The sequence below is a fragment of the Mauremys reevesii genome, linkage group 19 (assembly GCF_016161935.1).
Source record: "Mauremys reevesii isolate NIE-2019 linkage group 19, ASM1616193v1, whole genome shotgun sequence".
In the NCBI taxonomy this organism is placed as follows: domain Eukaryota; kingdom Metazoa; phylum Chordata; order Testudines; family Geoemydidae; genus Mauremys; species Mauremys reevesii.
The window spans coordinates 6,512,780-6,538,174 of NC_052641.1; the positions used below are offsets into that span (position 1 = coordinate 6,512,780).

Here is a 25,395-nt window from a genome sequence, read left to right on the forward strand (position 1 = left end):
GGTTTCTGTAAAGGGAAATCGTGTCTTACTAATCTATTAGAGTTCTTTGAAGGGGTCAACAAACATGTGGACAAGGGGGATCCAGTGGACATAGTGTACTTAGATTTCCAGAAAGCCTTTGACAAGGTCCCTCACCAAAGGCTCTTACGTAAATTAAGCTGTCATGGGATAAAAGGGAAGGTCCTTTCATGGATTGAGAACTGGTTAAAAGACAGGGAACAAAGGGTAGGAATTAATGGTAAATTCTCAGAATGGAGAGGGGTAACTAGTGGTGTTCCCCAAGGGTCAGTCCTAGGACCAATCCTATTCAATTTATTCATAAATGATCTGGAGAAAGGGGTAAACAGTGAGGTGGCAAAGTTTGCAGATGATACTAAACTTCTCAAGATAGTTAAGATCAAAGCAGATTGTGAAGAACTTCAAAAAGATCTCACAAAAAGTGATTGGGCAACAAAATGGCAAATGAAATTTAATGGGGTTATTTTTTTCCAATGTGCATTACTTTACATTTATCCACAACTATACATACAATATGATGGGGGCTAATTTAGCTACAACGAGTCAGGAAAAAGATCTTGGAGTCATCGTGGATAGTTCTCTGAAGATGTCCACGCAGTGTGCAGAGACGGTCAAAAAAGCAAACAGGATGTTAGGAATCATTAAAACGGGGATAGAGAATAAGACTGAGAATATATTATTGCCCTTATATAAATCCATGGTACGCCCACATCTCGAATACTGTGCACAGATGTGGTCTCACCTCAAAAAAGATATTCTAGCACTAGAAAAGGTTCAGAAAAGGGCAACTAAAATGATTAGGGGTTTGGAGAGGGTCCCATACGAGGAAAGATTAAAGGGGCTAGGACTCTTCAGCTTGGAAAAGAGGAGACTAAGGGGGGATATGACAGAGGTATATAAAATCATGAGTGATGTTGAGAAAGTGGATAAGGAAAAGTTATTTACTTATTCCCATAATACAAGAACTAGGGGTCACCAAATGAAATTAATAGGCAGCAGGTTTAAAACAAATAAAAGGAAGTTCTTCTTCACGCAGTGCACAGTCAACTTGTGGAACTCCTTACCTGAGGAGGTTGTGAAGGCTAGGACTATAACAATGTATAAAAGGGAACTGGATAAATTCATGGTGGCTAAGTCCATAAATGGCTATTAGCCAGGATGGGTAAGAATGGTGTCTCTAGCCTCTGTTCGTCAGAGGATGGAGATGGATGGCAGGAGAGAGATCACTTGATCATTGCCTGTTAGGTCCACTCCCTCTGGGGCACCTGGCATTGGCCACTGTCGGTAGACAGATACTGGGCTAGATGGACCTTTGGTCTGACCCGGTACGGCCATTCTTATGTTAATCTGAGCCTCCAGCTATGGGAAATCTCAGCCATTCACTATTATGGGAACACACCGTACCGGGGAACCTGTGTATCTGAAGTGATTCTCTTGCCATTCTCTGATTCCAGCCTAGTGGTGAGACCAGGAAATGTGGGGTCTGGGCTCCCGGGTTTCATGCCTAGCTCTGACACTGGGCGTGTCTTTACTGCAGCTGGGAAGGTGCTACCTAGCGCAGGGAGATGGACGCGTCCGAGCTAGTGTGCTAAGGATGGCATTGTGGCTCAGGCTAGCTACCCAAGTACCATCACGCCCGACCCCCGGGCACGTGCTCAGAAGGCTGGCCTGAGCCACTGTGGCCACAGTGCTGTTTTTAGTGCACTTGCTCGAGCAGAGCTAGCATGTCTGGCTACCCGCCCTCAGAAGCACGCTCCTAGCCACGCCCCCTCGCTCTGCCTTTCTGTACCTTGGGTCCCTCTCTGGACTAGGCTCCTTTGCTTTTCTGTGCCCCCTCCCATCCATGGACTCCATAGCCCCCTGCGTTCCCTGCCTGATAGGTAACTTCCTTCTCCCCATTGCAGAGGGGGAAACGGAGGCACAGAGCCGAGAAGGCCAGGCTTTATGTGAGCACCACAGCTGGAACCAGGGCTCCGGCCGGCCGGGTCTGGGCTCTAACCTCTTAGCCCGGGTTTCACGCTGCGTGCACGTGGGCGCAAAGCATTTGGGGAAGGAGAGGAAGGAAACGAGAGCTTCTGACTGGCTGCATCCCATGTCAATGCTGTGAATGCTGCATCCTTCCAGCACTGCCTGGCAAAGCGGCTGGGCAGAATCCGCTCAAAAGGCCCAGCTCTGCCTGGCATCTGCTGCAGCTCGCTGGGGTGGGGGGAGCGTCCCCAGGAGCCTGCTGGGGGATGGACAGAGCTGGGTCACCTCCATGCAGCCCACGCGCACACGGGGAGCTGATGGAAACGCTCCCCAAGCTGCAGGTGCTGTTCGGTCTCCCCCAGCCGCTCCTGTCTGAGGCTGACTCATCATCAGGGAACCAGTCACGAGCTGCCGTCTTCCTGGCCAATCACAGAGACCCGGGCCCCGTCCCCCTGCGGAGCCGTGCATGTGGCTGGCTTTGTTTCCATGGGTAGGCGCACGCTCACTTGGACGTGTGTGGTGAATCATACACCGAGCGTGCTTGCCTGAACCCCCCCCCCCCACGCGTGTGCATCATTGCTTGGATTCAAGTGCACCCATGTTTTCACACGTGTTCCCATGCACGCACCTGACCACTAGGATCTGCACTCAGAGCCTCCTGGCTCCTTTCATACAGGCCGCGGGCTTGCCATCAGCTGGTAACACCAGCCCAACAAGGCTGCCCTGGGCTGGGGCTCCCTTCCCCATGCCCAGCCCAGTGCCTCTGGATTTGTCGCCACATTAGATCTGGCTGCCGGGCTCTGAGGTGCTGCCCAGTCTCTGCTGCTGTTTAACTTCCGCTCCTGTGCGCGGATGAGATTAGGCCCTGCCGCAGGGCGTTGATTGCTCCACCTGGCAGGCCCCGGGGCGCAGGTGCCGGGAGAAATGCTGACACGCTGCTGTGTAACTCCCTGCGTCAGCCCTCCTTGCTGGGCCGCAGCGGGCAGGGCCACAGCATCCTGGGGGCGGGCGGGGGTGCTCCTTCCCTACCCCTCTGGGAGAAGCCCCCTGCCAGTGCCAGGACAGGCTGCTGGTCTCTCAGGCCCTGGGATCAATAGTTCCAGCGCGTGACACTTGAGCCTGGGGGGGGGAGGGGGGGGAGCTGAGAGCACTAGGCTCTCAAGAGGGACGCTGGTCAACGGCAAACACCCCAGCTTCACCCACTCCTCCGCTTTGTCTGTGCTGCTGGCCCCTGCTGGCCCCCAGTCTCACCCTCCTCCAGCCCCAAAGGCCCCCGTTCGACTTCCCAGGCAGCCCCCTCCCCTGCCCTTCATCCCATGCACCAAACCCTCCGGCAGCCTCCCCCATCATCCCCTTGCAGTCACTCCACCGTGACCCAGCAGCCAGACCCTCCCTCAGTGTTACCCCCCTCCCCTGCTGTTCCCATACCTAGCTCTGCCCCTCAATTCTCACCGCAGCCCCACTGTTATCCCAGCCCTGGGCTCCTTCCCCCTCCCCCCCCAGCTCAGGCAGTGTCCCTCAATTCTCACCCACTGCTATCCCAGCCCTGGGCTCCCTCCCCCTCCCCACTCCAGCTCAGGCTGTGTCCCTCAATCCTGACCCGCAGCCCCTCTGCTACTTCAGTTCTCGCGGTGAGTGTGGGGCAGGTGTTAGGATGCTGATGAATATCCACATGCACTAGGCTGAGGTCCCCCAAATTCATGTCACTTGTGATCGAAGGTGGATTTGATGTCTGGTCTCCATCCAGCGGGTGAAAGTCACCTAGGTTCAGAGCCTCAAAGGTATTTAGGTACCTAACTCCCATTGGTTTCAATATCCTAAATCGGGTGGGCAAACTTTTTGGCCCGAAGGCCACATTTGGGTATAGAAATTGTATGTCAGGCCATGAATGCTCATGAAATTGGGGCTGGGGTTCAGAGGGCGGGAGGGGGATAAGGGTTGGGGCAGAGGGTTGGGGCGCAGGGGGGTGGCGCAGGGGTATAGGCTCCAGGCAGCACTTACCTCAAGCAGCTCCCGGAGGCAGTGGCACGTCCCCCCTCCAGCTCCTGCATGGCCAGGCGGCTCTGTGCGCTGCCCCATCCACAGCTGCTGCCCCCGCGGCTCCCATTGGCCGTGGTTCCCAGCAAATGGAAGCTGCCGGGGCGGCGCTTGGGGTGGGGGCGGTGTGCGGAGCCCCCTGGCTGCCCCATGCGTAAGAGCCAGAGGGGGGCTTGCTGCTGTTTCTGGGAGCCGCTAGAAGCGGTCCCCGACCCTGCTCCCCCCGGCTGGAGTGGGGATGCAGCCCACGGGCCGTAGTTTGCTCACCTCTGTCCGAAATACTTCTGAGGGTCTGGGCCCTGCTCCCCTAAGCTGCCTGCCTGCATGCATATAGGCCTGAATGCCCCGGTGTTGTGACACGCTTGGCTTGTGTCTCGTCTCCTGCTCCCTGGCTGCTGTTGGTCCAGGGAGGTCAGTGGGGTCCCACTGGGAGTGTGCGCACTGGGGAGCGAGCTCAGTAAACAGAGCAGTTTGGTCCCCAAGAAACTGAGCAACGTCTGTGCTGATTGGATGGATCCTATGGGAAGTGGGGGGCAGAAAACCGCCCTGAACCTCACGGTCTCCTGTGCTTTTTGTCTTGTCCTCAGTGGGTGCTGGCCTTCGAGATCTTCATCCCCTTGGTCCTCTTCTTCATCCTCCTGGGGCTGCGGCAGAAGAAGCCCACCATCCCCGTGAAGGAAGGTGAGTGTGGGCTGTGGGGAAGGTGCCGGGACACTCTGGAGGGCAGTGCCCTGCCTTCTAGGGGAGAGAAGTGGGAGGCCTGGGGGGTGAGACAGGGAAATTCCCCCCAGTGATAGCACAGACCCCCAGCCACCGCCTCCCTCTCAGCCAAGCAGATCCTTCCTTTAGAGAACACTCCTGGGGAGGGCTCGGGCACTGGGTAGGGAGGGGGCTCACGAGGAGGCCCGGGTGGGGATGAGCAGGGGTCAGTGGGTGCCGGCCCAGTGGGAGGGCCTGGTGATCGAGGTGGGCAGTGGCTCTGGGGCCAGAGGCTGCAGGGATCTGGAAGGCGGGATGTTCCTCTAGTGGTCCCCCTGTCAGTGCAGCCGCAGCAGGGGGTGGGGGCGCAGCGCAGAGACAAAGGAGTGGAGCGGGGGCATGTGAAAGCGGGTCCCTCGGCAGATTCCCCCACTGCTCCGTGGGGCAGCTCACAGCCCCACCCTTGTGGTAACCCACTTCCCTGCAGCAGCCCGGCCAGTTGGCTATATCCCAGCCCCCTCTCTGCACCGCCCTCCTCCGGGGCACTGAGAGCGTGTCCCAGGGGCCAGCAGGCTGGAGGGGCCTCGGCCAGCCCATCCCAGCTGCTCCCTGGGCAGGCATCCTTGGGCTGAGCTGCAGCGCTGTACTCTTGGGAAAGCAAGGCAAAGAGCCTGGCACAGGGAGGGTAGCTCCTGGGGGTGAGCCCCCTTCCCCAGGGCTGCTGGCTGGCTCCCCTCGGTCAGGGTGGTGTGGGATCCCCCTCCAGCCCCACTCATGCTGCGCGTGGGCTGAGCGTTACTACAGAAAGGCCAGAGGGACTGTGGGGGGCCTCATCAGAGTGGGAGGCCCAGAGGCTGTGCTTGCCCTTGGCCACAGCAGGGGCTTGTGGCGGGGTAGAGATATGGGTGCTGGGAGGGGGTCAGCCCCCTCCCTGACTGAGGGGAACAGAATTCCCAGCTGGCCTCACTCGCTGGGACCCGTCTCCAGCAATTGAGCATGTGCTGGCTCCTAGCTGAATCTGGGTGGGTGGCTGGAAACGAGCAGCCTGGGTTAGCTGCCGCTGGCTGTGCCCAGCTCCCCCCTGCTGCCAGTTCCCGGGCAGCCTGGGCCTCCTCGCTCATCAGGGTGGGGCATATCGGACAGCCCTCCCCCATAGTAAACTCCCGTGAGCCTTCCCGCACCTCCCGCTGCCTGTCCAGGACAGTCAGACACCGGCTCAGCTGGGTGCAGCACCGAGCGGCCTGGGTCCCCACGCAGGGGAGTGCAGCAACTCGGGCAGGCCGGGGCAGTGTGGCTGCTCGCACCCGGCCTAGGCTAACCCAGCCGCTCACCTGGGCTAACCTGGCAGTGCAGTCGGACCATGCAGTTCAGGCCAGCTCTTCCCAGGGGCAGAGCCTGACTCCAATGGGCTTTGCTGCATTGTCCACTGCTCCAGTTCCCCAGGGCTGGTGCACTGAAGGAGCAGCCCCTATGGATAAGAGCTTCCGGGGCCCCCTATGGAAAAAGAGAGCTCCAGCAGATTCCCCCTTCCAGTGAGAGTCCAGGGCTCTCCCCTGGGCGGGCCGGAGATGCCGCGCCGCAAGGCACTGGGGCAGCTCCCCACAGGCTCTGCCATCCCAGCAGGACGAGGGTGGAGGCTGGCATGCAGGGACAGGAATTGCCAGCCCAGGTTTTATCATTGTTACGTTAGCGTCTAGACTCCCCGAATGCCATTGGGACCCCATTGTGCCAGGCGCTGCACAGGCAGAGCGCCCCGTCTGAATAGACAAAGAGGAAACTGAGGTGAAAGGGTCAGACAGCAGGTCAGTGGGAAAGCCAAGAACCGAACCTGGGTCCTGATTCCTAGTCCGGTGCCCTATCCACTAGACTGCGCTGCCTGCCTGGCTCACAGCAGGGCTCCCTCGGGGCCAGCATCTGTTGGTGTGAGTGGACAGCTCCAGCGGCATCATAGGAAGGGGCAGGAGACCCTGCAGCCCTCAGGGGAAGTCCTTCCTTGCCCCATTGTCAGGCTGCCAGGTGCCTTGATGAAGGGGTTGGTACCCCTGCCAGGGGAGGAGGCTGGGAGAGAGGGAGGGAAGCTGGCGGAAACAGTGGCTGCAGAATAGGGTGACCAGATGTCCTGATTTTATAGGGACAGTTCCGATTTTTGGGTCTTTTTCTTATATAGGGTTCTATTACCCCCCCCGCCCCGATTTTTCACTTTTGCTGTCTGGTCACCCTACTGCAGAATGAGGGGCCAGCCAGGAACCCCAGGATGGAAGGTGTGTTCCAGCGGGCTCTGCTCCCCCCTATTCCAGCACCCCACCCCCTCCAGGCCCCCCACCCCCTCCAGGCCCCCCACCCCACATCCCCAGCAGAGAGCTCAGCCCCTGGCTGCTGCCTGGGGGAATGAAACAGGCTTTGCTAGGGCTTGATGGGGATTGGGCGGGTGGGGCAGGAGGAGAAAGGGGTGGGGCAGAGTGGAAGGGGCACTGGGACACATCAGTGCGATGCCCTGGCTCTCTGGGAGTGGGGCAGGCCGTGGCGGAGGGTGATGGTGTCCTGAGCCTGTGTTTCAGCCATCCCTGCACGTGGAGAGCCGTTGGCGCTGGCGAGGAGGAGCGCCCGGCCAGGCTGTGACTGCCCGCACGCCGGGCCCCCATCTCTGACCTGTGCTTTTTGTTTTGTTTCTCTCTCACACACGTTCTCTTTTTCTTTCCCCATCATCACTCCCCTGTTTGCCTCTCCTCCACGCTGCCACTGCATGCTCCAGTCTGTAAGTTGTCGGTTGGGTTGGCGCTCCCACTCTCCCCTTTGGCAAAGCATTCTGGGAAACGGCAGCCATGGTGGCCTGGCTTTCTTGGCTGCTTTGACTAACATGTTTACTTAACCCGAGCCTTCACCCCTCCTCCTCCCACCCCCGTGGGGACTGGTGAAAAGGAACCTGCCCAGTGTACCACAGCCAGAGGCTCCATTCTGGGTCGTGCCATAGACCCACCATCTTTCCTGGAGTCCCCCAGTGCCGTGGTCAGCCCAGGCTCCTGACTCGGCCACAATTCTCATTCCCTGCTCCTCACCATCTCTGTTGGGCCCCATTACACGGCCGGGCCCCTTCCTGAGTTTAACAGTCACTGCTGAGCTTGGCTGGGTCGACAGGTTCTGCCCATTGGGTCACGGGCCCTGCAGGGGTTAAAGCAGGGGCCCAGCTGTGGAGGAGGGGGAGCGGTGGGGGAGAAACTGGTTCCCCCCCCCCCAGCCCCATTGTGTTACCCCTTGGGGCAAACTGTGCTCTAACCCGGGTAAGAAGCAGCGCACTCTTCCTGTCTCTCGCATTTCCTTGTGTGTCTGGGGGGAGGAGCTGGAGACCCCGCGCTGGGTTCATCTACACCGTGACAGTGGCTGCCATGGGGGACCTGGTAACCGCCCGGTTGTTCCGGACGTGCAGATAGCACGGCTCCTACTTGTAGCCTCGACAGAGCTGACCTGTGCGAGACAGTGTCCTGGGGCTGTTTGCAAGGCGCCGGGACGGGGGGAGATGCCACTAATGCTGGACGATTGAACCCCAGCGGAATCGTGCCTGGGGACAATTGTGTTGTAACTGGGACCTTGATAGCATTGCTTTTCTAGTGGGGATGGGCCCTGTGTGCATGTGGGTGTACGTACATGGATGGGTGGGCAGGCGAGTCTCTCTCTCTCTCTCTCTCTCTCTCCCTCCCTCCAAGAGGTAAAATACTTTGATTTTTTTTTTAAAACTTCTTCCAACGCACTTTGTGCCTGGCCCAGGCTGTTCTGACCCAGTGCAGGCACAAGTAGGTTTAACCCCTAGGCTTGAGCTGGGCTGTTTCAGGTGGGCAGCTGGGGCCCTCTCCCCCAGAGTTCGCCCATTATTTCCTCTGCAGTGCAAAGCCCCTTTCTGATTCCCGCCTCGGGCTGCCGTAGGCTGCAGATGACTCTGTCCCTGATCCCCATTGCCCCAGCCTGCTGCAGGCTAGTGTCCCACCTGGTTCACTGCTTTGCCCCACAGGCTTATCGAATCCCAGTCTGTCCCGAGGCTCACGGATCTGCGTCAGTGTGTGTCTCTTCACCAGTCCCTGCCTCTCTGCAGTGCCCTTCTGAACACAGCCCTTTGTTCAGCCCTAGCTCCACCGTCGGGGGGGGGAGGGGGTGTTTTAGAGCCACTCTTGGCTCTAACCACATTAGTGAACAGAAGCCAGGAGTTAGGGGTTTTTATTTAAATTCTCTGAACAGTTTGCGACGGAGCCCTGTCTCTGCTGCTCCAGGCCCGGGTTCGGGACTGGAGTAACTGGCCAGCCCCAGTTCCCACGGCCCCTGAGTAACTGAGCAGCAGGACAATGTGACGTCCTGATGAGTGACTGGAGATGGAGGGGACTCGCTGACCGACCTTGTCTCCCCACCCTGCCCAGCACACAGGGTGCCTGGGAGGGGGCTCTCCACCAGACCCCATCCCCCCCACCACACACCTCAGCTCAGATGGGAGCCCCCACCCAACCTTGGCACACAGGGGAGGGGGCTCACTGCCAGGGCCCACCCTGCTCCTTGTGAGCACAGAGATGGGATTATTAGCAGCTCTTGGTCGCTAGAACAGTCCCCTCTGGATCCCTGCCCGGTTTCCTCGCCCCTCCGGTGACTCTGCTCCTGCATGCCACTCGCCCCAGCACCCTTGGATGTGGGTGCTTCCATTCCACCTGTGGCTGGCCCAGAAGCCGTGGGGCCATGCCATGGGCATGAAGCCAAGCCCAGCTCCATCCCTGGTGGGCTTCCTTGGGCTCACCACCCTCCCCTACCTGGGGCACGTTAGCTGACTCCCAGCCGCACGCTGGTTCTGCTATTTTAATTTGGAATATTTGGCTCGTTCTGGGAACAGCGATCGCACGAGGCAGGAACCTGGGGAGATGCACCAGCGGGGCTGGGGGAATGGCCCAAAGTGGGGAAGGGCTGTGTCTTTGCTAGCCGGGGCTGACGGTGGAGCTATAGGGAAAGGTCGCTTGTTAACATCCTCACCCCCCTTCACACGCTCTCATCCCAGCTGCCTTCTCCTCCCTGCCTCGCCATTTCTGCTTCCCAATAAAACTCCTGTGCTTCGCCTCGGCCAGCCGTAGATTGAGGGAGCCGGGCAGGGGCGCGGCCCATTCAAAAGTGTCCCAGGGGCTTCTAGCACCGCCTGCTCTCACCCTGTGCCCCCTTCCCCCCCACCTTTCTGAAAATCAGCCCTACATCTGAGAGTCACTACTGGGCCGATCAGAACAGCCGTTGGGTTTGCAGCTTCCCCGGGGGTCCCCTGCTTTCTGGGAGCTGGGGGCATGGGGAGCGCTCAGGGCAGCGAGGGGTGGCAGGCCCCTGCAGCCGGGACCCAGGGGGCTGGAGATGAGCGTAGCGCCCCACACAGCTGTGGGGCCTGGCCCTGTGACAGAAGGGCCCTGTGGTGGGACCAGCTGCCCCATGCAGGGTCCTGGGGAGAACGCAGGACTGGCTCCTCGATGCCGGCCGGGGAGACCCACTGGGCACCTCACAGAGGCTAACATGACAGAGTGGGACTCCGTGACCTCTGACCTTTACCCTCTGACCTTCCACTTGGAGATAACGTACTAGCCAATAATCGTACTGATCCAACACTCATGCTTCTCTTTGAACTGGGTGTCTGTCTCCCCTGCACCTGTCCCCGCCTTCCCTGTCCCCCTATATCTTTCCTCTCTCTCTTGTACTGTCTCTCTCCCGCTCCAGCTTTCTACACAGCAGCCCCTCTCACCTCGGCTGGGATCCTGCCGGTGATGCAGTCCTTGTGCCCCGACGGCCAGAGAGATGAGTTTGGATTCCTGCAGTATTCCAATTCCACGTGAGTCCGTCCCCTTCCTTGACGGCTTGTCTCTTTGCCTTGGGTGCAGGTGCGTGTCCAAACACATGCCCTCTCTCTTGCTCGTGCTGGCTGCTTACTGGTTTACAAGGACACCGAACTGGCTGAAGGTCATTCTGTCTAGCTGGGAGAGGAAAAGGTTAAAGCGCAGGATTGCAACATGGCATGGCCAAGTCACTTCCCCTCATGTGCCTGTTTCCCCTCTATAAAGCAACGCTGATCATACCCGCCAGCAGGATTATTTAGTTCCTCTTTCTAAGTCACTAGATTCCCAGCCTGACAGCCCTGCAGAAATGCGGAGTTGTTCATCAGGGATGAAGCACTGATTTATTTTTCGCCCTCTGCTGCTGTTTGTTCCTGGCTGCCTACCTGTCCTCGGAGAAGACAGAAATAAACCCACCGCTTTCACTTCCTGGCCTGCGTGCGCCAGCACAGTAGTGCTTGAGTCCCAGCGCGTTCCTGGCCCATGACGGCCTGCGCCTTTTGGGTTGGATCGGTTTTGGGCTGTGAACTGCCATCCAGTCGCCATCCTCAGGGTTTGGGTTTGTCCAGGAGCCTGGGAATACAGTGGGGAGGGGACCCTCTCGCCATGTGCCCGATTCGCGCCAGGTGTCTGACAAGGGGAAGAGCCAGTTCTCTGTAGACTTGTCCTGTCTGAGCTGCTCCCAGCTGGATGAAATCCCTCCCCCACTTTGGGATCCGTGCAGCTGAGCCATAGCTCCCTGGACGCGGCTGTCGCCTGCCTCCATTCATTCCCTTGGCCAGAATTCCCCAGTGCCCACCTTCCCCGAATGAGACCGGGCCATGCCCCCTGCGTGAGCCTCTCGTCAGTGCTGCTTGGCCTTGCGCTGGGAGCAGAGAGCAGTGTCGTTGCTCTGGGAGGGCTGGCGGGTGGTCTGGGGGAGCAGGCGGGCCTCCAGCGAGCGGGGCTGGAGCGCTGAGCTGTCGCCCACAGGCCCACCTGGGTCCATGGCAGCTGGCTGGCTTCACTTGCTGACTCAGAGGCTTGGCTGAATTCGAGATGAGCTCTGCCGCCCCGCAAGTCCCAGCCCCACAGGGTCTGGCAGGGACAGGGTTAAGGGGGCAGGCGGGGAGGGGGGAGCTTTGTGCCTGGGGGAGGAGGGATCTCCCCTGAAGACACACCTGCTCCACCAATGACCCTCACCCCGGGAGCCCGTTGCATTCCTCCCCACTCGTCATCAGCCTGGCCAGTGCCTGGCAGGGGCACTGCCCCCCATGTGCCCCCTCCCACAGGCCATCCTTGGTTGTGCTGAGGCCCCTCCGCTCCGCTCTCCCCCAGCGTGACCCAGCTCCTGGAGCGGCTCAATGAGGTGGTGGAAGAGAGCAACCTGTTTGACCCGAATCACCCCGGGCTGGAGGAGGAGCTGGAGTCCCTGCGGCGGCAGCTGGAGTCCCTCAGCAACAGCGAGCCCAGCTCCATGGAGACCCACTTCGACAGCCGGGCAGGTAGGGACAAGGCCACGGGCCTAACCTGCCCCCACTGATGAGTCACCACCGTCCCCGCGGCAGCTGGCTGGGGTGTGGCAGGCCCAGGCGGGGATCTGGCAGCAGGAGCTGGGTGAACCCTGGGAAATAGCAGCATTGCCATTTGCAGAGCCGTCACGGGGATGGCCCCACGGCACGGAGTCCAGGTCCCTGTCTGGGTGGCTCGGAGCCTCCATGCAGCTCAGGGTGTCGGAGCCAGGGCCCATTTCTGCAGTGCTGTCATTGCATCCTGGTGCGGGAAGCTGCCTACAGTTTGGGGCAGGGACGTAGCCGTCTCTGGATCGTTCTGTGTCTCCTACTCTTGGGTGAGAGCCCCACTCTGCCAGCCGCACTGCCAGGGTCCCTGCCGGCCTGAGCTGTGGCCCCACACTTGGGCTTCTCCCATTGCGCAGTCTTGGGCCTGGTTGTGGGTCCTGGAGCCTGAGCGAGAGATTGAGGGGCTGTAGTGGTGGCAGCAAAGCCTTGGGACAGGGTCCGCCGAGCGGATTGTCATGTGCCCACAGCAGGTCTGGAAGGGTGACCTTTAAACCTACGGGGCAAATTGGGGCCTTGAGCGCCGGCAGTTAACGAGCTGGCGTCCACTCCTTCCCCCATCCGTACCGGGGGCACTTCTCCCTGAGACCTGTTTGACTGACCCAGCACCGCTCCCCTCCGGAGCCTTCCAGGTCAGTCTGGCCCCTTGGGCTGGGCAAACCGCGGGCAGCTAAACCTCCTCTCGCAGATCAGCCTCTGTCCCAGCGGTGGCATCCCGGCTGCTGGCTTCTCATGAGGGGCTGTCACAGCTGCCACATGGGGTTGTGTCTGTGTCCCCTGCTTGTGCAGAGTTAGACGGGCTGAGGGCTCACCCCAGTGCCCGTGGCTCGTACCCTCCCTGCGGCCGTTCCAGGGAACGTTTCACTTGCACTGAGCAAAGGAAAGCATTTTGTCTGAACAAAGTATCTCGGAGGCGCTTCCCTGTGTGACAGCCTCCCAGTGTGAGTGGCATGGTGCTACCGCGCTGTACCCGCCTCAGGCCCTGGTTCCCAGGTCCCTGGGGCATTGCTGCCTGCCCAGGCCAGGCGTATGAGGTGTGCTTAGCCCATGCATTGACTAACAACCTGTAAAACAGCACCGACTGCAGGCACAGATGACGGCGTTTATATTGGGATTGTTGTTTATTAGGTGTATTACGGGAGCGCCGAGGCGTCCCGGCCATGGACCAGGCCCCCATTGTGCTGGGGGCAGGGGGGCTGCGGACACAGAGCAGCTGGCATGCTCAGTCCTAAAGGGGCGCCTAGAACTGGCCATGATCAGTGATTACCTTGTGAAAGGGGTTAAACCTAGGTGAGGGTTCAGCACCCGCTAGCTAGCACGTCTCAGAGCCCCACCAGCTCTCTTGGCGTGCCCAGCGCCTCCGGCTCTCAGGATTCAGCTCGGATGGGCCCAAGCGTGAAATCTCCCCCGCACAGCCGAGCAGTGCCCAGCCCTGGCCCACGCGTTGGGGGGGGGGCGGCACAAGCCTCTAACGTCGCAGTGTTTCCCTTGCTCCCCACCAGCGTCCGGCTTCACGCTGGGCTCCGCGGTGAAGGACCAGCGTGAACTTCGTCGCTTCCTCACTCGGAACCTCTCCCTGCCCAACGAGACGGCCCAGCTGCTGCTAGGCTCCAACATCAACTTCAAGGAGGTAAGAGCCTGCACGGGGAACCCCTCTCTGAGGAGCGCAGCCACACGGCCATGGGGCAGAAGGGCATGAAAGGACAGAAGGCTCGATCCTGCCAGGTGCCGAGTACCCACACCTGCCTGCCAGCGGGAGTTGCACTGGATGAGTCAGGCTCAGGCCTCCTCTCTGTCAGATGCTGGGCACACAGCACCCATCTAGCCAACCGATGGCCATGGGCACCAGGGATGGGCAGGGGTTACGCAGTGTGATCCCTGGGCTATGGCAGCGATACATGGCGCTTCCCCTCGCTTTCGGACCCCTGGCAAGGGTGAGGGAACATGGCAAAGGCTGAGATCTTGTCGCAGATCACGGTGGTCACGGAATTCGTGAATTTGAATCAAGTCCGTGAGAGCTTGGAAATGGCTGGAAAGCCACATTTGAGTAGCCCCCAAACCGGATGGCACTGCAAGCTGGTGCACGGGGTCCCAAGGCCACTCTGGTTTGGGAGTGGCTGAATTGGTCTCGCCGTGGTGCCAGTGGCTTGTTCACAGGCAGCTGGAGAGTCACAGATGCTCCTTGGCTTCTTCCGGAGCCATGCTCCCCGGCTTCCCCCTTTGCTGCCTTGAGACTCATCTCTCCTTCATAGCTGTAGGCTGAGACCTCCTGCCCCATGGCTCTGTCCATGCCAACCAGATTAGCCGGACAGGAGAAGGGCACGCCCCAGGAACGAGCCCAGGGCTGGGAATCCAAGAGGTGTAGGAGAAGGGCTGGTTCTGCAGCAGCAGTGGAGAGGGTTCCCAGCAGCCAGCCCCCTGCCTGGCTCCAGCCAGAGCTTCACTCACGAATTTCTGCATCCAGCCCAGGAACGTCAGGCTGAGCTAGGGCAGGAGACACCTCGGCTTGGTTTACAGATGGCCGACAACGGGCTCCTCCTCGTGCTCAGCCAGTCGTTCTGACGGTTACCTCCCCTCCCCTCCTAATTTCTAGTCTGAGTTTGCATCGCTTCAGGTTCCAGCCACTGGCTCTCGCTCTGCCTCGGCCTGGTGGGTTAGACAACCCTCCCCCCCCCACACCCCTCCCAGGTCTCAGCAATCTCCTCCTGTGGCTGTCCCTGCAGATGGGGATAGTCTCTCCCCGCGTTCTCCCCTTGCAGGTCTATCGCCTGTTTTTCGGCTCCTCGCCCGCCTCTGCGGACGACGCCCACGAGAGAGAGCCCTGGGACCGGTTCAGCACTGGGGAGAAGATTCTCCAGCTGGAGGTGAGGCGGGAGATGTGGGTCGGGAGGTGGTGTGTGTGTGTGGGGGGGAATGCATGAGAGGGCTTGAGCGGGGGCACGCTCTCTGAGGGAGATCCTGACCCTGGAGCCAGGGGGTGGCGGGAGCAGGGGAAGGTTCCTGGGGGCAGCGGAACGCCTGGGATGTTGCAGGTCGAGGAGTGCTGGAGCGGCCATTTATAGTCCCGTGCTCGCCAAACGGGCAGCTCCAGCCCAAGACACCTCTTGCTGCGTGGCTCTGCTGCCCGCCTGGGTCGCCAGCCAGTCCCCTGCTTCTGTCGTTATGCTGGGAGCCAGGACACGCCAGGGAGGCTGGGACGGCCTCATTTCAGCTCTGTAAGGGACTCCCAGAGGCACTAAAACCTGGGGAAAACAAACGCTGCCCCCCGCATGCCCTGCCTGGCTGTGGGTCTCGGAAAGGAAACAGCTGAGACTGTCTGACTCGTGTCACTCATGAGCGCTGAGACTCCCCTGCCCTGCTCTTGTCTGAGGGGCCAGAGGGGAGGCTGCGGGGAGGCGGAGGTGCGGGGGGACAGGAAGAGAGTCGGGCGCGTGGTGAGGCTGGGGAGGGACAGGAAGAGGGCTGGCTGCGTGACTGTGTGGCTGGGTGCGGGTGGGGAGGCTGTGTGGTGGTGTGATGGGGGGACTGGCTGCCTTGGCATTGGGAGGGAAGAGGGCTGGCTGCGTGGCCCTGGAGTGGGGCGGGAAGAGGGCTGGCTGCGGTGGGGGGAGGGCTGGCTGCGTGGCCCTGGAGTTGGGGTGGGAAGAGGGCTGGCTGCAGTGGTGGGGGAAGAGGGCTGGCTGCGTGGCCTGGAGTTGGGGAGTGGAGGGGAGAGGGCTGGCTGTGGGGAGAGGGCTGGCTGCAGTGGTGGGGAAGAGGGCTGGCTGCGGTGGAGGGGAGAGGGCTGGCTGCAGTGTGCGGGGAGAGGGCTGGCTGCGGTGGGGAAGAGGGCTGGCTGCGTGGTCCTGGAGTTGGGGTGGAGGGGAGAGGGCTGGCTGCGTGGTCCTGGAGTTGGGGTGGGGAAGAGGGCTGGCTGCGATGTGGGGGGAAGAGGGCTGGCTGCGGTGGAAGGGGAAGAGGGCTGGCTGCGGTGGGGAAGAGGGCTGGCTGCGTGGTCCTGGAGTTGGTAGGTTGAAGGGGGGGAGAGGGCTGGCTGCGTGGTCCTGGAGTTGGGGGGGTGGGGGGAAGAGGGCTGGCTGCGGTGTGGGGGGGGAGAGGGCTGGCTGCGGTGGAGAGGGCTGGCTGCATGGCGGTGCAGTGGCTGTGGGGAAGGCTGCGTCACAGCTAGGGCTTGCTTGGCAGCACCGTCTCCCTGCCTGCCCGCCCGCCCCACACCAGCACAGGTCCTTTCCAGATTATCACAGTCCTCAGGTAGCTGCAACCCAGAGCAGGTCCCTGCAGCACCCACCCCTCCGCTTCCTGCCGGCGTGTGGGTCACATCAGCACCACGAACAGTACCCAAGCACGTCCTGTTTGCTGGGCCCCTGGCCCTGCTGGGGGGGATTGGTTCCCCTCTCAGCGATGGAGTGGGGAATGGGCGTCCTGCGTTCCAGCCAGTGACAGCTGCCGAGACCCCTCCGCCCTCCTGGAATGAGCCTTGGTCCAGTGGCCTGAGCATGAGACTGGGAGCCAGGGGTTGGTTCCTAGGCTCTGCTGTTGGCTCAGTGGGTCACTTCCCCGCCGTGTGCCTCCCGCCGGTAACGGCACAGCCGGGCTGGGGCTCGCTAGAGGCTGTGCCGGGCAGGGCTGCTTTCCCCAGGGAGTCTAAGCCCTGTGTTCCCGCTGCGGCAGCATGTCTGTGCGGGCAGCGCATCGTCCCACATCTAGCTGGCCCTACGCCCTGCCTGAGCCGTCCCGCGGCAGCGTCCATCACAGGACCATGGCAAGGAGGGATTGGGAGGGACCTGGAGAGCTCACCTCATCCCGCCGGCCATGCTGAGGCGGGATTCTTGTACTCGTATAGGGGGGATTTTCCCTGCCCCTCACTCTGGAGGAGTGGGAGGCAGGAAGCTCTCCCCGAACTCGAGAGGCCCTTTGCAAAGGGCACTGGACACCGTTCAGTACAGGGGCCGGGATTGGGGTACCCCATTGCACTGCCCTCAGGCTCTGGTCCCCTCAGTGCAGTCGTGTGCAGCAGGGCACAGGGCAGTGGGGTGGGGGTTGGCTACGGAGCCTTTCCCCCTGGCCCCGGTCTGGGCTGGTCCAGGGTCTTTTTCAGTCACTGCTACCCCCAGGCAGCCTGTGTGAAATGAGCTGGAAGGCTCGCTCGTCCCAATTAGGCCTGAGCCGGCGCTGCTGGGACCAGGACTCTTCTCTCCCGCCCCGAGAATGGCTGCCCCAGAGGCTCACACAGGCGGGGGTCTCTTCCTTGGATACAGTTGGGGAAGACAGAGATGCCTGGACCCACTGGACAGATCCCCCCTGCCAGGTTCCCTCCCTGCCTTCAGCCGATGCTCCCAGTCCACGAGGATGTCTCCTTCCCCCTCAGCCCCTGCGGACATTTCCGTGCCTGCCACGTCGCATCACCCTCTCCCTAAATCCCCATCCCGTCTCCCCTCCTTGAGCCCCCAGCTCTCCCTGCTCCCCATCGCTCTTGTCCATCTTTCCCCTCGGCCCCAGGCCCTCTCCTTCCATCGGATGACGCCACGTGCCCCATCCTGTCCATGTCCCTAGACTGTTCAGGCATCCCCTGCCCCTGAATGTCTCCAGGGCCCATCCCCTGCCATCTCCCCTCCTCTGTGCCCCCAAGGTCCCCATGAGTCATGTCCCCCTTTCCACCCTTCTCCAAGCTCTCCTTGTACCTGCCCTAGTGGTCCCCCTTCCCCTGTCACTCCCGAGGTCCCCTTGCCCCACACCTGCTGCTGGCCAGGCTTCGAGGCTGAGGGAGCAAAGATGCTGCTGTTCTTCTCTGGCCAGCTAGAAGTCTGGGGGACATGTGGGCCTCTTGTCAGTGCCCCATGGGGCCTTCTTCATTCCACTCCCTGCCAGGGATCTCACCTCCTGCCGCAGTCCCCTCACCTCCTCTCCCCCTGTTGGTTCCAGGAGAGCCTCCTGGGCGGGTGGAGGAACCTGGAAGATGGGCTGATCCACAGGGCTCTGCGCGACCCCAAGAGATCCACCCACAGGCAGGCCCTGCTGCACCTCCTGTCCCAGGCCCTGGGCCTGGCCGGTGCACCCTCCGAGGCCTCTGCTTCCTACAGCCCCCAGTCCTTTGTGAAGGAGATGGAGGTGAGGGGCTGCGAGCGATTGTGGGGGGCAGGCTCCGGTGTGACGGCTGTGTGTATTCCCTAGCCCCACGCTGGAGGGGACTCACCCCCACCGGTTACGGGCCTCTGGCTGGGACTCCTGCCCCCAGAGTGTCTCTGGCCGGGATTCCCCACTGCTCCAAATTGGGCCATGGGGCTCTCTGGCTGGAGTCTTGGTCTTTCCCACGTGAAGGACATGCCCAGAGTCTGGGCAGAGCTGGGAACAGGTCCCTGCCTGGCACCGTGCCCTGCTGCCTGGGCAGAAGGGGAAAGCGAGGGGCTGCTAAGAATACAAGGAACCCTCTGCTTTTTGGAAGGGTCTGGCTGTCCCAGCCCGAGCCATCCCAGGCAGGGAGTGACAGCACGTCCTCTCTCCCACAGAGCATCCTCTTCACGCCATCGGTGCTGGAGCACCTGACCTGTGACCAGGATCAGGAGGAACTGAAGCAGATCCTGACTGTCCCGGGGAGCCGGCAGCCCTGGCTGCGGGCCTACCGGGCCACTGTCTGCAACGGGAGCGCCAGCGTCCGCCGGGAGCACTTCACACAGCTGGCCATGGAGCTCAAGGAGCAGCTGGATGTGCACAAAGTCATCAGCAGGGTAAGTGGCACCTCTGCCTGGCGGAGGGAGGGAGAATGTCTGCGGCTGCCCTGCTCTGACACCTGGGCCTGCCCGTCCTGGAGGGGGAAGCTGGGTACGTGCCTTGCCCTCTCTGCTAATCTGCTCCCACCTTGGTGTAAGGATGCACAGCCCTGTGTCCAGGGACGTGATCTACTGGGCTCAAGCCATCAGCTCGTTGAACTTGCAGCCCCCAGGCAGCAGCTGTCCTGGCCAGGTCACAGGTAGTGCTTGTTCCAGCTGATCTCCCTCCTGGCACTCAGTCACCAGTTCCTCGATCCACCCTCCGCCAGCGCCCGGCTTTGCAGTGTGCCTGCTTAGCCAGCAGATGTGGGTGGGTTCAGACCTTGGGGGCCGAGCATTGAGACTCCTACTGGAAGGTCAGAGGCTTAGGGGCCTGTGCTCTCCACCCCAGCCCTCCCAGCTCCCCTCCTCTGCTCCCACAAGCCAAGGTAGCTCTTCCTGGCTCACCTCCCTCCTGCCTGGCTTTGCCCTCCCTAGTCTGATATTTCAAAACCGCTTCACTTGCACCACCTGGCTTCCTTAGCTGATTGGTCATTTCAGAAAGCCCCACCTCTGGGGCGGAGTTTGCAAAGGGCCCATTCATCCTTTGCCCCAAGTGCGAGGCCTCTGCCTGCCCCGGTGCTCACCATGTGCAGACACAGAGCTGTTCTGTTGGTCGGGGTTGGTTTGCTGGGGTGTCTCAGATCTCTCCTGAACGCAGTGCAGCCACTGGCCACTGGGTCTCAGCCAGTCCAGGGAATGGGGCCAGGCCTAGGAGCTGTTGTCCCTGTCCCATAGACCAGCCCCCTTTATTTGCCAGGGAATCCACTCTCCTTCTCTTTCAGCTGGCCCGGAGCCCTGGTCCAGCTCTCCAAGCCATCCCCTCGCTCCCTGGGGCTGCAGGGTCCTGGGAGGAGATAGTGACTGGACAGCATTGTCACTTCCACTCTTGGGCTTTGCAGAGCTCCATCCCACCAGCACCATCACTCGATATCCCTGGGACCAGCCCCACTTGTGTGCGTGCGCTCCAGGAGTATTCCAGGCGCCTGGCCACCAGTGCAGCTGAGGGGTGCAGCTCTCCCCATGTGGAGTGCCCAGTGCTCTCTGGCATCAGCGAGGGCAGGAATCGCACCCAGGGGTCTCCGCTCCCAGGTGCCATGGGGTCCTTAGGGAGGGGATGGCTGGGGCACTTAACATTATTCAGTTTAGTCACCTCTCTTATGTGGCTTCTTCCAATTTTGGCTCCCTTGGGAGAGCCTGGAGCAAGGGAACTGGTGCTGATGTGCCCTTGCAGCAGGGCCTGGGCACAGTGAATGTGCCAGAGAGGCCAATCGAATCCCACCGGGTGCTTACCAAGCCTTTCCTAGAAAGACGGCAGAGCCCTACGCAGGGTGCCTGGGTGCAGGGAGCTCAGCTGCTGCACGGACCACACATCCTCTCGCCGAGCAGGTTCCTTGCACAGTGCCTGCTGTGTTCATTACACTGGCTACTGTCTCCGCCTCTCAGCAGCGGGCCCCCATCAGCTTTAGGGGACGCAGCAAATGGCCTGGCCCGTACACGTGAGCCTGTCACCGGGAGCGAGACACCTTGCCAGGTGAAGTCGAGCTGTGGAGGCTTGGCAGGTGTCGGTCACCTTGGGCATGAGCCTGAGGCTTCCTGGTATTTTCCTACAGCTGCTTACACCCATTGCGAATGCACAAGGCCGTTGTGTTTCCATAGAGCTCCCTGACACACAGTGCAAGGGGAATGGGGCGGCTCAAGGCACAGGGAATGGGTGACCGGCTTGCAGACGGTTGCAGATAAATGGGACCCCTCCGTGTGACAAGTAGCCCACTCTGGGGGGTGCTGGAGGGAGCGGGTGAGGGGCAGTAGGTGGAGGCTGTGGGAGGAGGAGGTGCGAGGCCAGGCAGAGTGCTGATGGAGTTGGGAGGCTGATGGAGTTGAATGTTGTGGGGGCTGGACGGATGGGGGGCCAGGGCTGTGGGGGCAGCAGCCCAGGCCCTGGGCAGCCCAGCCTGTATCTGTGATGGACCCCATGTATTTCACGCCAGGAGGGTATTTCCTTGGCTCTCTCCTGGCTGGGCTCCTTGGCCCTGGTAACTGCAGGGAGAGCGGGACCCATGGGCCCCCTGCACTGCGCCTGAACCTCTCCCGCCCTTGGCTTTGCAGCTCAGGCTGGACGAGGTGAATGGCACGGCGGCCCAGCACCGGCTCCACGCCCTCCTGGAGGACCTCGTGGAGATGGAGAAGGTTCTGAAGGACGTGGACATCCTCTCGGCTCTGGCCAAGCTGCTGCCCCAGGGCGCCTGTGCCAGCAAAGCACCCCCGCCCGCCACCAACAGCACCAGCTGGGGTGGCAACTTCACCGCCGGCACCAACTCCACCACGGAGGAGGGCGACAGGGAGCCCGTGGGAGAGAACCCCCAGGGCCAGCGCTCGGCCTTTGTGCAGCTCTGGGCAGGACTGCAACCCATCCTGTGCGGGAACAACCGGTAGGAGTTGCCAGGCGGGTGCCCCTGTCCCTGGGATGAGGGGATGAAGGGAGCCCGGGGCTGCGGTAACTGAGGGCACAGGGTAGGAGTGAGGTCCCTTGGCAGAGACGGCTCAGGGGTGGGGGTGGCATGAGTGGGTCTTGGGGAAGCTGCAGGTTAAGGCCAAGCTCCATTAGCAGGGCGGGGAGGGGTGGGATGCGCCTCCTTTGGGAAGAGGGAGCAGGGCCCAGTGCACCAGGCCCAGACCCAATTTCACCCCCCGTGCCTGTGGCTGGCTTGGGTCCTGACACAGGGAGGCAGCCTAGGCCTTGGTAGCAGGGCTGCTTTGGGAGCTGGCCAGCTGGAGAGGCCAGGTCAGCCTGGGCCTCGGCGCTTGCACCCCCTCTCCCTGGCAGTGCTCCCTCCCACCCCAGAGCGCAGTCCGTGGGGAAAGCCAGGCCGGCTGCTGCCCGAGTGGGTCTGCACATCCTGCCCACGTGTGCTTGGCTGTGGGAGGGTTTCCATGCCGCCACGGCACAGCTCTCGCTGCACCAACCCCACGGCGTCTCGCTGACTCACCAGCGTGTGAGTCGGTGTGAAACCGTGCTCGGGCCTCTCGTGCGCTGGCCCCTGCACAGCATGGAACGTGCAGGGTGTCAGCAAAGGGAGTGCCCCCGAGAGCCTGGCGGGGAGCGGTGGGACCAGTTTGCCCAGGGCGGAGCAGGCTGGCGTCACTGCCCTGACGGGCGCAGGAGATGACCGTGGAGTATCACTGGGGGGTAGGGGAGCGCTCCAGACAGGGCTCCGTGCCGAGCACCAGGCCTTGCCTCAGTGCTACTGTGGGACCCTGGGCAGATGCCAGGACTGCAGTGCTTGGCAGGGTCCTTGCTGCCCCCTCGATATACACATAGGGCAGTGGGTTTAGTGAGCGCCCTGTTCAGCACTGGCACCTACTTGCCAGAGGCACCTCGAGCTGCAGGTCCAGTTGCCACACAGATGGGGGCCCTGCCTTGGCGGGTGGGGGCGCTGGGGCGACTGAAACTCCTCCTCCTCCTGCAGCCTGGGTGGCTCTCAGAGCCCTGCATGTCACTGAGGGCGAAGGAAGGCCCCGGCACTGACCCCGCGCGGTTCCCTTTCCAGCACCATCGAACCCGAGGCCCTGAAGCAGGGCAACATGAGCTCCTTGGGCTTCACCAGCAAGGAGCAGCGTAACCTGGGCCTGCTGGTGCACCTCATGACCAGCAACCCCAAGATCCTGTACTCGCCCGTCGGGACGGAGGTGGACAAGGTCATCCTGAAGGTGAGGGCGCTGGCCGGCCCGGATGGGCCTGCACGGGGCAGCCGGGCCTGCTGGCCATCACTCTAAGCCCTGCTTCTATTGAGGGAAGCCCCTAAGGTCTCAAAGCCCATGGCTAGCCAGGGTGGGGCCGAGCACGTCTCTGGAGAGCAGCTTGCGGCAGGCAGCAGCGCTTCAGGAGCCGGGTTTAATGGATCGCTCCAGCCCTTGAGCTGTGCCATGGAGCCCTGGGGGCCCATTGAGCTCTGCCTCAGAATCGGTGATTAAGGCTCAGTGACTGAAGGGGAGTGGGGAAGGTATTTTCCCTTCCTCCAGCGGAGTTGCTGCTGGAGGCCGAGCGCAGCGTGGCTGTGGGCTCGGTGTAGCATCTGCAGCGGGTCCGGGCTGCGTGGCAGCCAGCCAGGGTGATTTCCAGCCCAGCGCCGCAGGCTGCTGGCCCCGTTTGCCCTGTTTGTTACACGTCGGAAGCCGGGTGTTCGTTTCCTTTGTGGTTTCCCCTGACATCGCCGGTCCCAGCGCCGAGCACGCGACAGGAAGGTGCATGATGCCAGCCCAGGGTCAGTTCCCTGAGGCCGAGCGCTGCGTGAAGCTCCTTACACCCGGGCAGTGAATGGCAGAGGCCAGCAAGAAGGATGCTGGTTTAGTAGCATTGTGTACCTGCTTTGCACACAGGTAAATGCCCAGGCAGAGAGGAATTAGGTCCCAGGGTCCCATCTGGAGGCCAGCTGCATCAGTGGCATTCACTAGCGGCGACCGGGCAGGGCCGAGGCCGTGTCTGGGTCACAAGAGTTGCACTGATGTAATTACATTGGTTTTAAAGTGACCTAGTTAAACTGGCCAGGGCCCCTACCATAGATGCACTGAAGTGGGTTTAACCCTTGCCTAGACTGGCTTAGTGGTGGTGGTTGCAGTAGCTACTCCGGAGTAATGCCGTGTGTGCCTGCACTGGTTTCACTTGTCTAGCCTAGGCACGGCCCAGCTCTCCCTGCTGTGTACAGATCCATAACCCTTAATGGCCTGGGCAGCCTAGTGGTGCCAGTCCCAGACATGCAGCGGGGCCAATCCTCTCCCATTGCCTCCCCGTCCCCTGCCATCTCCGCTCCCCTCTCTCCCCACAGGCCAATGAGACCTTTGCCTTCGTCGGGAACGTGACTCGCTACGCCCAGGTCTGGCTGAACATCTCCTCTGAGATCCGGGGCTTCCTGGAGGAGGGCAAACTGCAGCGACGGATCCGCTGGCTTCAGGAGGTGCTTGTGGGCGGGGGAAGGGGAGGAATGGCTTTGGAGCGAAGCCAAGAGACGGCTCTCGTCACCACAGCAAAGTACATTTTACCTGCTCCGGTATGACGGCAGCAGGTGCTGCGGGATCCCCATCCCGTTGCAGGGCTTTACTTCAGGGTGCTCAGCCCTGGGCCCATGTCCTCTAGCTTCCCAGGCGGGTCACTGGCATTGCCAGCTGTGCTGCAGCAATCCGGGTGTGCGGCTGTTATTGGGTTGGGGGGGGGGTTAAGCTGTCGCCCCCTCAGCCAGTCAGCTCCCGGACTTTGTGTCCAGTCTGCGGGGCGGGAGCCAACAGTCTCAGACCGGGGCGTTGCTGCTGAGTGACGCACAGTTTGATCACTCAGGTGCCTAGTTGTATTAACATCACAGGACAGGGAAGGGGAGAGACGTCTTCTGGGCCCCTTCCCTGCTCCTGGCTTTGCTGAGCCTGGCTGGCTGCCTCCAGCTGCCTCGTGACCGGTGCACCAGGCGCCATGGCACATGCCCTTTGCTCAGCCCCCTCTCTCTGTACAATTCAGGGTCAGATTCCCCACAGCCCTGCTTCATTCCTGATGGCCGTGCAGGGCGGTGTAAAGCACCCCTGCTGGTGAGAGCAAGGGGGGCGGATAGGGTGGTGTTTGCACGGCTGAAAATGATGGTGCAAGGCAGGGGGAGTGGGGCCTCCATGTGTGTTGCACAAGTAGCACCAAGAGGAGATGGGGTGAGGTATGGAACCTCCTCTGCACCATTTCATCCTCTCTTGCCTCGGTCTGTCTCTCTCCCTGGGCCTGTCCTTCTCCCCAGTTCACCACCGACCTCCACAAACACCCCGAGATCCTGAACGCCTCGGACAACAACCTCCTCCGCAGCTTCATCGACGGCAACTTCTCGCTGCCCAACACCAGCGCCCTGCTGCAGCAGCTGGACACCATCGACAACGCCGCCTGCGGCTGGATCCAGTTCATGTCCAAGGTGCGGGCGACGCAGCCTCTTGGAGCCAAGCCTGGGTCCTGCCACGCTGCCCAGGAATGCTGGGAGGCCCTGCTGCCTCTGTCCCGGGGCTTGTCTAGGGGGCCTTGCAGCTGGGTGGTCTGTATCCCCTAGGCTCCCCTGGAACCACAGGTTCAGATCCCAGCAGGTCCGAGTCAGCCCTTCCTCGCTCTAGTTTGCTGGGCCAGGATCTTTCACCTCAGACCGCAGTGCGTGGGCCTCCCAGAGCACTCTGCTGAAGAGCTGGGGCGTAGCTGGAAATGGGGGTGAATGCAGGGTAGATCCAAGCGCCTTTGGCAGGGCTGCTGGCAGGACTCCGCCCCGGGGATCCCTGTCCTGATGGAGTAGCACCTGGGTGCGCAGAGAGGTGGCTGCGGCTGGCAACGCGCTCTGTTCGGGCTCAGGCTGGGCGCCCTGTTTACACCCGTCCCGGGGCAGTGTTTGGATGCAGCTACCTGTGAGGGGGTTTGGGAGAGCGGCCATGGGAGTGTGCCCAGGAACACCCCCCGCAGGGCATCCA

At 61.4% G+C, this 25,395-nt stretch overlaps 1 protein-coding gene across 6 annotated transcripts in view; it reads left to right on the forward strand.

Moving 5' to 3' along the window:
- The window catches only part of ABCA2 (ATP binding cassette subfamily A member 2), a 126,994-nt gene that overhangs the window by 45,385 nt on the left and 56,214 nt on the right, over positions 1-25,395 (forward strand). For 3 of the 6 annotated variants that reach the window (XM_039505940.1, XM_039505935.1, XM_039505937.1), the window contains exons 2-13: positions 4,611-4,704; positions 7,475-7,477; positions 10,444-10,555; positions 11,874-12,040; positions 13,615-13,742; positions 14,872-14,976; positions 18,035-18,220; positions 18,619-18,837; positions 21,028-21,350; positions 22,470-22,629; positions 23,745-23,873; positions 24,690-24,857. In XM_039505940.1, the coding sequence (XP_039361874.1) occupies positions 4,611-4,704; positions 7,475-7,477; positions 10,444-10,555; positions 11,874-12,040; positions 13,615-13,742; positions 14,872-14,976; positions 18,035-18,220; positions 18,619-18,837; positions 21,028-21,350; positions 22,470-22,629; positions 23,745-23,873; positions 24,690-24,857 (1,794 nt within the window). Of the gene's footprint in view, positions 1-4,610; positions 4,705-7,474; positions 7,478-10,443; positions 10,556-11,873; positions 12,041-13,614; positions 13,743-14,871; positions 14,977-18,034; positions 18,221-18,618; positions 18,838-21,027; positions 21,351-22,469; positions 22,630-23,744; positions 23,874-24,689; positions 24,858-25,395 lie in introns of those variants that run through there. The other 3 variants (XM_039505938.1, XM_039505936.1, XM_039505939.1) reach the window with 3 other exon arrangements.